Source organism: Hordeum vulgare, chromosome 6H (assembly GCF_904849725.1).
Source record: "Hordeum vulgare subsp. vulgare chromosome 6H, MorexV3_pseudomolecules_assembly, whole genome shotgun sequence".
In the NCBI taxonomy this organism is placed as follows: Eukaryota; Viridiplantae; Streptophyta; class Magnoliopsida; order Poales; family Poaceae; genus Hordeum; species Hordeum vulgare.
The window spans coordinates 282,506,704-282,520,073 of NC_058523.1; the positions used below are offsets into that span (position 1 = coordinate 282,506,704).

General features: G+C 44.2%; 1 protein-coding gene across 1 annotated transcript; it reads right to left on the reverse strand.

Moving 5' to 3' along the window:
- Positions 1–8,629: 8,629 nt before the first annotated feature.
- Positions 8,630–11,088, reverse strand: LOC123403700 (protein ORANGE-LIKE, chloroplastic-like). The gene is made up of 8 exons (XM_045097613.1): positions 10,812–11,088; positions 10,150–10,264; positions 9,944–10,057; positions 9,762–9,848; positions 9,556–9,632; positions 9,345–9,472; positions 9,140–9,246; positions 8,630–8,981 (listed from the first exon to the last, which is right to left on the reverse strand). The coding sequence occupies exons 1-8, from the start codon at positions 11,021–11,023 to the stop codon at positions 8,904–8,906; spliced, it is 918 nt and encodes a 305-aa protein (XP_044953548.1). The 5' UTR covers positions 11,024–11,088; the 3' UTR covers positions 8,630–8,903.
- Between the last annotated feature and the right edge of the window lie 2,282 nt (positions 11,089–13,370).

Below are 13,370 nucleotides of genomic sequence, written 5' to 3' on the forward strand. Positions count from 1 at the left end.
TCCAGGGGATTCTTGAGCACATCGTTATCATTCAGATTTCTTAGTATCTCAGGACGGAGGATGTTCTAAATTTCTTCAATACTAGTAGTGGCGAGATAACCCCGACATCCCTAGTACTAGTTTAGAGAGTTCGGGGCTACCGCCATACTTGGTATGATTCGGGGGTACCTCATGTGATGTCACTTTATTTACTCTTACTTTGCATGCATGCCTGCCATATTATTTCATGTCCATGTCTTCGTGTTGTTGCATTGTGATCATATGAGGTGATGTGATGCCTTGTGATCTTATGTGGTTGTGTGATCCACGATGGTGTGGTGTGTGATGTGTAACTTGTGTGGAGAATGCATGTGATAGTAGGAATAACCTTGTGATTTGCATAGGTTTCAAAACCATCTTCCCCCCTCTCTATTTCATCTCAAGGTCAAGTTTCACTTGATCCTTCTCTGATTTTAAAATGCCCAAGGTTTAGCATATTGTTGTGTTGAATTTGAGATGTGGTATTGCTGTTTTGAATAGGTGTGCAAAAGGTGCAAATAGTTACAAAACAGATCCAACAATTCCAGTTTTGTAAATATTTAGTGGCTCCTAAAATCCTTTTTCTATTTATAATAAATAGGGCATAATTTCTTATGCACAAGGGTACCTTTGTTTTATTTTAGCTTTATATATTTAGCTTGTGCTTATATTTCTTTTCTCTGGTTTATTTCTACTAGAAAGCAGCACAGGGATTATTTTTGTTTCTATCTTGCGCCACAGGTAGGCTTTCTCCCTCCTGCGTGGCCCATTCATTCTCTCCTCGTGCGGTAGCCCAGCAGCGCGTCCCTCTCCTCCTACCTAACGTCGTTCCACCCGTGCCTGCTTTCCGTCCTGTTCCAGAGAGAGAGAGAGCGATCCTCTGTGAGGGCACAGACGTCGAGGCCCCTCCATAAATGCGTTGGCGTCCCTGCCCCCTCTTCCCTAGGGTTCCCCCTTCCCCATCTGCGCTGCCACCATCTTCCACCACCTCTTCCTTCCCCTCAGGTGAGCCTCTGTAGCTAGGTTGTAGAGAGGAGAGAAGAGCCTCGTCCTCGACTACGCCGCTCCCGTCGTCGTCCGGTGCCACCGCCATGTCCAGGAGCTCGGGGAAACACCCCGCGCTCCATTCCCGTCGTCGCTGAGGTCGAGGAGCGACCTCACCGACGGGCAGGAGCTCATCATCGGCTCGGTCTCGGTGGTCTCTGTCCTTCTTCTTCGGTTCGGCACAGCGACATCTTCTTCCCCTTCAGGTCGACTCCAGGGCACCCCTTCTTCCCGATCGGCGCTCCTTCTCCTTCCCTAGGTGAGCAGCCTCTCCTCCTTCCTTCCTCCTCGAATAGCTCCGCGTAGATCAGCTCCGGCATGTCTCTGTCCCGGGAGTAGATCGGCCTGGTGCATGTGTTGCTGTGGTTGTGTGGTATGATCAGTAGAGGTAGTACATAGCAGAGGCTCTCCTCGCAGTAGCAGCGCATAGCGTAGTGGGTCCTCCCCTCGCGGTGCAGCAACAGTAGCAAGACCAGCCCCGGCGGCCTCTCTGTTGTCGCCGGCGTCTCTGCGTGTAGCGTAGAGCACCTGGTCCTCGTGGTAGTATACCTTGTTGTAGTCCCTTTCTCTGTCGAGATCCCGTGCATAGCCTAGTGGTAGAGCAGTTCTTGTGTTGTAGTTCAGGTCGTGGGTTCGATTCCCCCTCGACCCCCTTTTTGCTATTATTTCGGCACAGTGGCGTTGGAGCAGCAGAGCTGTTATCCTGCTTAGCTATCATTCTCTGTCGAGCACATAGTCAGTAGCCGAGTGGTGTAGTTGCAGTGTTGTGGATCGAGGGGTGCAGGGTTCGATCCCTCACCTCACTTCTTTTATTTTTTGTTGTTGTTCTTTTCTTTTGTTTTACTTTCTTGTGTTCATATGCATGTTTGTATATTTGATGTAGCTACTAGGATGTTTATGTGGCATTTATTTGTGCCCTTAAACAACGTGTGGTGTCCTTTATATATTTTTTAGCATGTGTATGTGTAGGTGGTGTTGTTGTGCTTGTGCCTTTGTTGCACAAGTGAGAGTGTGTGTGTGTGGATGGGTTTCCCCCTCCCCACATACCTTGTATATGTGTGTGTAGATAGTTAATGATGTGTGTGTGTGTGTTTGCACTAGGAGTGCATGTGTAGAATAATCATGTGTAGGAGTGCATTTGTAGGATTGGGTGCATGCATGTATATGTTTGCTAGATCCCATGTGTAGGTTGTGTATCCATGTTGTGCAAGTGATATCATGTGTGGATGTTTTCCCATGTGCATGTTATATGTGATGTATGTGAGTGTGTGTGTGCTTATGTGTGTGTGTCTCACACATGCCATGGCAAAGTGCCATGATAAGCACATGAGTTGTATGTGTAGGTGCTCTTATGCCTATGCTTGTTGTAGGTGTGTGGGAGTGGTGATGTGCTAAAAGCACATGAACATGAGGTCCACCCCTCATGTGCACCATTGGACTTGTGTGAGTGTGCATATGCTAGTGTAGGTATAGATCTAGTGATTTGCACATGTGATGTTGCACTATTCACTATATGTGATTCTATGTAGATTCTCTTTTCTAGTTTGTGCTCATTTGTTACATGCAAATGCATAGGTTTTATATATGTTTTTGGGGTAGAATCATCCCAGGAATCCATTGGTGAAGTCAGTTTTGCCTTTGGAACATTTTCTGGAGATGACTTATTTCAGATTTGTTCTATGTTTGGAGCTTGGTTTCATGAGATGTGGTGGGCCCAAGAGTTTGGTTCTTGGTTGTGGCAGTAGAGGGTGACCCCCTCTACCACTTCTTAGTTTTGTTTCATGCTTAGTAGTTCATATGAGCAAGTTGTGCTTAGTCAAAGTAGGCATGTGGCTGAAATTCCAGATTAGTGAAAATCTGTGATTTTCACTAAGTCTGAGAATCTGTTTATATTTTCTTCTCTTGTTGATGAGCTTGTGCAGGTCCATGTGTTGAGTTTCAGCCTTAGCTTTCAACTGGGAAGTTGTAGCTTTTACGTTTGTCTAGCACCCTATAAATTTCCATTCCATTTGGAGTCCTGTAGATATTGTTTTGGATGTTGTCAAAATGCTTCAGAGCATAAACAGCTAGTGAGAATCTGGAATTTTCACAAAGTCCCTGAAATCTGATATTTTTGGCCAAGATAGTAGCTGTGTAACTTTCTGTGTGAAACTCCTTTGTGTGATCTTTTTGCTTGTGCTTGTAGTAATCTTGGATAGCTTCTGCCACATATCTTATGTGGCATGTTTGGGTGGTTGTAGGTGCCTTGCATGTAGCCCTCAAAAGGCAATGATGATGTTTATGGCAGATTGTATAGTGTTGATGTTTTGATGCTTGTGAGGGCATAGATGATGGTATGGTGTTATTCTTTGCACCACCCCATCCATGTTGGTTTGTTTTATGTCATGGAAACTGGAAACACCAGAGTTATGCCATTGGAGTGTGTTGTGATGTATTTGGCACGTAGCACTTCATTTCTTGTTTCGTTGTTTCCCATTGATCCGTAGCTCCGTTTGTAATGTTCTTTATATGATTTTGCATCGTTTTCACGTGACGCATCTGATCATGTCATTCTCATGCATGTAAAGATAGCTTAGGGTGCAGTTCTATCCAGGAACTTGCATTTACGTCTCATGCTTGTGCTAGTGATAGAAATAGAGATACATGTTCATTTCCATCTCATGCATCATGTGCTTGTTGCATCTTGAGGTGTTGTTGTTCATTGGATGCTATTTTTATGTTGGGTAGCACCGGAATCGGAGAACGAGTACGTGGATCCGGGAGAGTACGGGCAGGACGAACAAGAGCAGATCCAAGCTGAGGACATCACAGGCAAGATGATATGACCTTGATTCCATCTCTAGACTTGTTATGCTAGATTACGTTTCTTCCGTCATATGCTCGCTACCTATCACTGAAATAATTGACTCCTGAATTGCCATGAAACCCAAACACTTATCCCTTCCTAGCAAATCTTGAATGGCTAAGTAGGCTTTGCTCAGCTACTAATGTTAGCGTTGCTAGTTGCAGGTGCTTTTTCGCATGTGATAACATGGGTTTTATATCATTATGTTAAATATGTTATTTAATCAACGCACCTATATACTTGGTAAATAACGGAAGGCCTAGCCTTTTGCCGGGTGTTTTGTTTCGTTATTGCCGCCATAGTTACTGGTTACCGGTGTTTGATTCCATAATGATCGCTTCTAACACGTTCGGGGTTGTTATGGGGACCCCCTCGATAAATCACGTAGTGTTAATACTTTTCCGGCAAGACCCATCATTGGTTTTAATCTGCTAATCACTAAATAATAATCTGCATAGGGAATAGCTACCCCGAGGAATTTAATCAACCCGGGCCAGTGCTCCTCATGAGTGTTGGTCCCACCTCAGCGACGTCCGGGGCCCCACTGGTCACCCAGAGGTTTAGCCATCCCGGCGTCTAGCTCATCCGTCGTGTCCTGAGACTGAGATACGCGGCTCTTATCAGGGTCGTCGACACGACGGGAGGTCCTGCTAGTCTTGTCTTACCTTAGCGATATATCTTGCGTATAGGAATCCCGGTGAAGCTTTGGTTCTCCCCAGAGTTGAGGTTTTCCTCTAAGGAATCCGATAAGGTTCCCCGTGGTTATGTGGCAACTTGGAATATTTGTTAACATTCGATAATAGACAACTTAAACATAACTCTAATAAAATTGCCAACTGTGTACGTATCCGTGACTGTCCCCTTCAAAGATCTCTCTTCGATCGGGAACACGGTGGGGTTATGATTGACGTAAGTAGGTGTTCAGGATCACTTAGTGATCATCTATCATCTACCGCTAGAATAGACCACCTTCAATATATGTTCTACGTAAGTTAGCCACCATATAAAGCTTAGGATGCTGCAACCTAAATACTCCACCTTTCCAACCTAATAACTTGACTAGTTCTGGCACCGAGGTCATAGATTGCTGAGTACCCGTGGCTCACAGATTCCTTCACAACACCAACAGGTTCAGGTACCCCCGAGACAGGTGATCCCGATGGCACGCAGCTGGCGTGGCAGTACGATGAGGAGAACGACCGACTGTAAGTGAACTATCCAGAAGACTGAGGCGTGGTCGTGATCTTGGGCAAGCATGCATGGTAGCATAGTCATTTCTCATGTTTTGTAGTCCGTAGCGGAACTACCTTGTTTGGATGCGTGATGTAACTCTGATATATTTATGAGATGGCAGTTGAATCCCTTATTGTCATTCTTCTATTATTATGTATGCGCTATGTTACCGTGCTTGCGAAACGCTTAGATGCGCTTCTTTCTAATTCGGGGCCTCGTTCCCCATATCGGAAAGGACCGCATCTTAGTCGTTACAAGTTTCTTCCATGTGTTAACATGGGTTCCTTGTTATATCACCCTATTATTGCTAATTAATTTAATGCACATATATACTTGGTAAAAGGTGGAAGGCTCGGCCTTTCTAGCTTGGTGTTTTGTTCCACCTTTGCCGCCCTAGTTTCGGCTACCGGTGTTATATTCCATAATTGAGCGCTCCTAACACGATCAGGGTTGTTATGGGGACCCCCTTGATAATTTGTCTCAGATTAAAACTGGTCTGACAAGGCCCAAATTTGGTACTACATTTGCCTAATAACCTTATAAAATTGCATAGGGACTTTCCGGACCCCGTGGATAATTAATCAACCCCCGGGCCAGTCCTCTGCATGGGTGTTGGTCCAAACGAGGCGATGTACGGCGCCCCTGGTCACCCAGGGTTTAGCCAACCCCACGTCTTGCCCATCCGGTCGTGCCCCGAGAACGAGATACGTGGCTCCTATCAGGACTGTCGGCATGCCGGGCGGCCTTGCTGGATTAGTTTTACCTTTTACGAAATATCTTGTGCATCGGGATTTTGGTGAAACTTTGGGTAATCTCAGAGTTGAGGTTTTCCACTAAGGAGTCCGACAAGATCGCGAGTTTCGTGATCGAGGATTTCTATGCGGCTTGTGGTAATCTGTGATGGACTAGTTGGAGCACCCCTGCAGGGCTAAATCTTTTGGAAAGCCATGCCCGCGGTTATGTGGCACCGTGGAAACTTTGTTTAACATACAGTTCTAGATAACTTGAAGTAAACTTAATTAAAATATGTAACCTGAGCGCGTTACCGTGACTGTCTCTTTCTTGAGCTCCTTCTCCGATCGAGGACATGGTGGGGTTATATCTGACGTAAGTAGGCGTTCAGGATCATTCATTTGATCATTATTAGTTCACGTCCATTATGCGTAGATCTTCCCCCTCTTATTCTTGTACTCGTAAGTTAGCCACCTCAACTAAATGCTTGATCGCTTGCTGCAGCCTCACCACTTAACCATACCTCACCCATTAAGCTTTGCTAGTCTTGATACCTTTGGAAATGAGATTGCTGAATCCCTGTGGCTCAAAGATTACTACAACACCAGTTGCGGGTACATGTAAGGTGATATTATGACGTGAGCGCGATGATTGTGCTTTTGGAGTTTCTTCTTCTTCATCGATCTAGGATGGTTTCCAGGCCGGCAACCTGGGATAGCAAGGATGGACGTCGTTATTTTATCGTTTGTTTTCGTCTGTAGTCGGACCCTGCTCTTCTTCATGATGATTGTATGTATTGTACTGATGTGACTCTGATGTACTTGTAATGATATCCATTCTTGTGAAACGACGAGATGCGCTTCTATCCCTATCGAGGCCCTCGCACCAAAATAAGGATAGGACCGCATCTTAGGCGTTACAATCTCCATCTCCCTCCCTCTCCCTCCCTCTCCATCTCTCTCATTCTCCCTCTCTTACCTATCCATCTCTCTCCCTCTCCCTCCCCCTGTCCCTCTCTCTCCCTCTCCCTCTCTCATTAAGTACATTGCCCTAACATAACCTAACTAACAACATTTTCACTAAGTACATTGCCCTCTCCCTCTCTCACTAAGTACGATATAAATTACTCTAACATAACCTGACTAACAACATTTTTCTCTAACATAACCTAACTAACAACATTTTCACTAAGTACATAACCTAAGTACTATATAAATTGCTCTAACTAGGGTTCATAACTAAATTCATAACTAGGGTTCACCTAAGTTAATTGTAGGGTTCATAACAAAATTAACCTAGAGAGGAGGGGTGGGGCTTACCGAGAGGTAGGGGCGTTGAGGGTGGTTCAGGGGAGACGGTGGCGCGGAGGGTGGCTCCGATGGCGGTGAGGCGGCTCCGGTGACAGCGAGGGAGGCAGGGGTGGCGAGGAGCAGATGAGGGTGGCTCCGGGGGCCCACAGCTCCAGTGACGGCGACGGCGTGTGGCTCCGGTGGCGGAGATGGCGCGCGGCTCCGATGACAGCTCCGGTGACGGCGACGGAGGGAGAGGTTGATGGCGACGAGGGAGCAAGGGCGGCGAGGGAGAAGTTGGAGACGCGGGCGAGAAGAGTGGGGAATTGGGGGAGGGACGCCCGCGCGCAGGGGCAAGTCAAACTTAGTAGTAACGCTCTTACCCAACAAGCGCTATAGCTACAAAAACGCGTTGCTGCTGGAAAACTTAGTAGTAGCGTGGTTCTCGGAACCGCGCTACTACTATACTAAGCCCGGCAGCAACGGTTAGAACAGTCATAGTAGCAGTGCATTTTACTCGAGCGCGCTACTTCTATTTTTGTAGCAGTAGCGAGCTTTCTATCCACACGCTACTATTAGTTAGCAGTAGCGCTTTGTTTTAACAAGCACTACTGCTAAGATTCTATGTATAAGCTTTTTCCCAGTAGTGCCTGCATAGCCTGTTGCGCCTAGGGCCACAGGCCGACAGGGCTGGGTACCCCCGATTCCAGGGACATGCCGAATTTTGATTTAGGGACATGCTTTTTCTGTTTTCCGTGTGTTTTCTGTCGCTAGATAATGTTGCTTCTCTAGCTCTCTTTTTTGTTTGATTCTGCTTTGCAGCTGCTGTGGTGCTACTCTCTGTAACCCAACTATTGTTTTTGTTTTTTCTCTGATCAATGAATTTGGTAGGATCTAACAACATTCAAAAATAAAAAAAGTGAGAAGCACCCAGGCTCTCTTTGCACCTAGAGCCATCTGCTTCTGGCAAATATCCAATACCTATTGGAAGCAAATGTCCAGATTTTGGAACCAAAAATTTCATCAATAACCATTCATCCTTTATTCGCAATATCCAGATTCTCTCTGGTCAAGTTGATCATTATCCAACATAATCAATAACTCTTTGAGGTTTGTTTAACGATTGCTAAGGCGCGACATCATCATAGGTTGTAGTTGGATCGTCAGTCAACCCTTTCAAAATCGATAGCTACCATCTCATCGAAAGATCAAAACAACCCTGCGTGTATTATTCTCATCTCATCAAAAGATCAAGACACCCCTGCGTGTATTATTCTCATCTCATCAAAAGATCAAGACACCCCTGTGTGTATTATTCTTCAGATAGGATCTAAAGCTGGACTTCTATTCTTTCTATTTGGCTGTAAAACAGTGCTTTATGTTTGGTTGTATTGGACGTGTAGGATGTTAGCATTGTGGTATGAAGGCCGGGCATTTGCTCGGTGATTGTATCATCTCGACAAATCAATCAAATGAAGATGATCTTTATTGAAGAAAAAAAAGGCATATTTCTGGTATTTAATTTGACCTTCTTACTACGAGCTTCATGTCGCTATAACTCTTAGCATACAGCAAAGAAGAACAAAGCAATTTTCCTGTATATGATCTGACGAGCTTCATCTCGCTATAACTCTTAGTATACATGAAAGACTGATCCAAGCCCAACTACAACAACAGAAAACAATAGCTAGATAGAAAAGGAAAATAGCATAACCACCAGGCACAAGTCAAATTGCCCAACATTAGTCAAAGGGATCTATACGTGGGTCATGCTCACTTGCCATTGCCATTCCCGTGCACAAGCATGTTGGGCACATCACCTGGAAAACACCGACAGGTGTGAATTCAGATAGTATGGGTACCAAGCACAATGTTTTAATCTCAAGTATGATAAACCATTTGGTTGCTTTTCAGTTGAATCTTCCAGACATCATCAAATCGAGTATTGTGAAAATAAAAATCAGATTAGACACCATACCTTTCCAGCTCCTGAACAATTGGAACATCGTTCAGTTGTAGAAAGTGAAAAGTGTTTGGTGCCCAACAACATTTTGCTGGCAGAGCAACGGGCGCATGGCAAGTATCCTATGGTACGGAAGCAAGTTTAGATAGGCAAATGAATTAGAGTACAAAAAATAGGGATTTTCAAGGTGCCAGATAGTTGAAAAGGAATTCACTCATACCTGTCCCATGACAATATGTGCATCTGTTCTTTTCTTGCTGCCTCACATTTTTCACTTCAACCAACATTAAGGCTGAAATTACACCAACTGCACCACCTGAAAAGGATGCCACTATGGGATCTACCTGACTAATGGACAGCCAAGAAGTATCAAGTTATTATTCTAAACATTGCTGGATAATTCTGTAAGAGGACAAGTTTCTTTAAATCACCTTAACTGAAGAGGCAAATAAATGTTCCGTATAAAATCTTCATAAGAGGTACCACCAAGCCCTAATTTCAGTTCAAGCTTCACCAAATAATCATTGTTTTAAGAAGAGATAATATATTAGAAGAGCTACATTAAATTACCAACATAGTCTTTGGTTTTAGGGAGCAAGTAACAACAAATTTACAGAGAGATGAAGCTGGCACTTACTATTGGGGCTATCAAGCCACCAAAAATGATTATCCCAGATATGAAAGAGAATGATGTCAAATAGAGTTGCTTCATTGTCTTTGGTGACTACTTCATACAAAACAAAAGAAATGAATATTACCAAGAAGAGCTCAAAAAGCCATGTTTGCACATAAAAAAATTCAGGGCCGGGGGTCGGTCACCGTATAAGGCAAAAACGGAATGGTAGATGGCATCTCCGGCATCTCATTTTCTTCACTGCTGGAACATCTGCTTTCAGCAGTTCTGATTCGCTGCTGCACCCGTAGTCGTCTGACCTGGGAACGTTACTCATATAATCATACCGAGGTAAGCTAAGTAGGATGTTAGTTACAAAGCTGAAAAAATTACAAGCATGAAAAACAGGCACCTCTTCCATTAAAAGGAATATTTTGCTGCGCCGACTCTTGATGTTGTCTTGAATCTCCTGTGATTGCATCTGAACGAAGTCTTGTATTGTCTCTGGGCCTTCAATTATGCAAAAACTAGAGAGGAGAAGCATGAGCGAATTGCCGTGGATCTAGCGGGCTTCTTGTAAACTGAGTTTATAGAGAATGTTTGTACTAGATGTTAGTCTAGTAAGCATTCCAAAAGATGTACATAAGGCATTCGCTGTAGATAAATACTCCCTCCGTTCCTAAATATAAGTCTGTCAGATATTCCACTACAGACTACACATACGGAGTAAGACGAGTGAATCTACAATCTATAATCCGTACGTAGTTTGTAGTGAAATCTCTAAAAGGGCATGTATTTAGGAAAACGGAGTAAGTATATCTACCAGTTTGATGCAGAATTTTGCGCTTTAGCACACTAGTATATGATATGTACCCACTCATAAGTCGAAGATAAATGTTGAAAACTCGTATACTAGACCAGGAAGTTGTAAAATCTCAAGTTTACTCCGGCACAACCATGAATTTATCATACAAAGCACCAAGTAGTAACTTAACAACCTTGTCATTCCATCAATTTCGTAAGCACAAATAAGGGGAAATTAGATTTGATGCGGAGGCTGGTGTAAAAGGCAACCTGGATAGGCTGCCGTCTCCGGCCGCCCTGGAGTCGCCGGCGGAAGAGCACCTCCGTACCATCGTTAGAACCCTGGAGCCTTCACTCCTCCGTAGAGCGCGATGAGGCTCAATGGACCGCCAACGGGAAGGAGCGGCTACCGCAACAAAGAGACGCTGGGCCGCAGGCCTTGACGCTGGCGGCGTCGTCGAGGACGCGGCGAGGCAAGACATGGCCGGTCCGCGACTCGCGGTGTGGCGGGGGCGGATGGAGAAGGCGGTGTTTGGATAAATGCCGGGCGGCTCGGGGCGACGGGCTGTTGTTTCGCGGTGGAATACGAGTACGACAAGGCGAGCAGTAGATGATGACAAACGTGGACAGACCAAGCATCTCTTCAGTCCCCCCCATTTACAGTGAAGAATGATTCTGTATCAAAAGAATTGGCCCGACCGGTCAAATCACTATTCAGTGCGAAACAAATTAGGCCATGTTTGGTTTTAATAAGTCAAGTGATTTAGAACCAGTGATTTATAAGTCACGTCTGTTTGGTTGTCATCTGACTTATAAGTCACATTTCCATGTAAAAATGGGTGATTTATAAGTTTTAAGTTAGGGTGGAGCAACTTATGACTTATAAGTTGGGTCTGTTTGGCAAAATAAGTTAATTTTTACACTTTTCAACTTATAAGTTGGTGACTTATTTGGAACCAAACAGGGCCTTAGCATAAAATTAGCGTTTGTCTAGTGATTAGACGTATGTCTAGTTTGGCTTCTAACGGCATCCAAGCGTTCGGAAGCTGTTTGTCATTCAACAACGGTTTCACTTACTAGTACACATATCTGGTTTTTTCTTTGTAAATCAAAACAAACTAGGAAAGCTTTGTCCGACACCAACTACCTAAAATTCTGACCTCCACCTCGATTGTCCTTTACAACTAGTCCACACCTCTCGACCGTCCGTTGCCGTGCTTGTATCATCTACCTTATAACAGTGATCACGATCAATAAGTGTTTAGACCTTAGTATTTAAGAAAACCAACTGTCGTAGACATCGAAAAGCTCTTGATAACGTTTGAAGTACGAGGGTGATCAGGTTTGATCGAATTTCTTGACTACATGCATTCAAGATGAAAGAACTATCCAAAACCTCTACAAGGGCAATATCAAGGCCATGTTGCTTGGCATCACATAATTTTTGAAGCATGGGCATCACATGATCTCTCGATTTAGCACGTTTCTTGGCATGCCTAAGTCTCACAATGACATCAGCGTTGTGCAGCGATCTTTATTGTTTGCTTGGCCGACCGAAGGGAAACTCCTACTTGCAATTATACTCTCATTGGACATGAACACAAAATGGGTTAGGTTCATGGTATCTATCCTCCGTGGGCTATCTTTGTCAACACCATCTTTGAGCGAGTAGATCGGAAAATGTCTCACTTTTCCAAATACCAGGAGTTAGAAAGGATGTGGAGAGGGCATTTGAAATGCTCAAGATCCATCTTGCAGTTGTCCGAAAAAAAACACCTAAACAATGGGATCCAAAAATCTTGTGGGGGGTCATGACATGTTATGTGATGTTGCACAACATGGTCGTGAAAAATGTGAGCCGCAACTATTGAATTTGAGAACATGGATAATCCTATCAAACTTTCACATCCGAATTCGGCCACGTTTGATGAGTTTTTTCAAATGCATCAACAATTCGACATCGGCCAACACATCAGCTACTCAAAGAAGATTTGATTGAGCATTTGTGGGCGGTTAAAGAGAACAATTAGAACATGTGTGCTAGTCGATTTCAAGTTTGAGCTATGTTATTTTGAAAACTTTGTTGGATGTAATACTTAAATTAGAATCACTGTTCAATAATTCATTTGATTAATCAATTAATCGCTACTCATCAGATGGCCAACTCGAATAACACCTATTCATCGCGTTAACTTGACATGTCGATTCAATGGTTTGTCAGACCGATTAATCGTTGTTGGCCCACTAACTCGTAGGAAAATTAAGCCTAGTTATTTGGCCCATAACCCCTCCCATCCCTCTCATTCAGAAGGCGTTAGGGTTTATCCCTCCACCTGCCCCTCTCGCTCCTCTCACCCCTCCTCGCATATATGGCGATTGGCCAGGTCCTCGTCAGCACGATGTTGCTTCCCCTCCTTTGTAACAGCCCGAGAGTGACGCTTCACATGCCTTTCATTTATTTTTGAGTTTCGTTGTGTGTTCCATTTGGTTGTCGCATTCATCATCGCATCATTCACATTGCATCGGCACTCTGTTGTCGTTATTTTTTGAAACTTGCATTCATTCGTAGTTGTCGGTTCTCCCCGTTTTTTCGTTGTCCTTTCTGGGACCAACCACAAAAAGCGCGCGTCCGTGACATCATTAAAATATTGTTTTTTAAAAGTGCATATGAAACATTCTCGGAATGGGTTGAAAATTGACGTGCGGTCTTGTTTTTTCTTGTAGGTAGACCGTGTGCCAAATTTCGTCGCATTCAAAGGTTGTTTGATACCCGAACCGTTAAACCTATAGCGATACTATAGCTGATCAAATCGCAGATGTTTTCTATTT

What these genes read in the sequence shown, in the direction of transcription:
- LOC123403700 (XM_045097613.1), bottom strand. Translation starts at nt 11,023, where the DNA reads ATGTCTTGCCTCGCCGCGTCCTCGACGACGCCGCCAGCGTCAAGGCCT. An exon ending in TTCCGTTTTTGCCTTATACG is followed by an intron (nt 9,849 to 9,943) that starts GTGACCGACCCC and finishes TGTATGAAGTAG; the next exon opens with TCACCAAAGACAATGAAGCA. An exon ending in ATTGTTCAGGAGCTGGAAAG is followed by an intron (nt 8,982 to 9,139) that starts GTATGGTGTCTA and finishes GGTGTTTTCCAG; the next exon opens with GTGATGTGCCCAACATGCTT.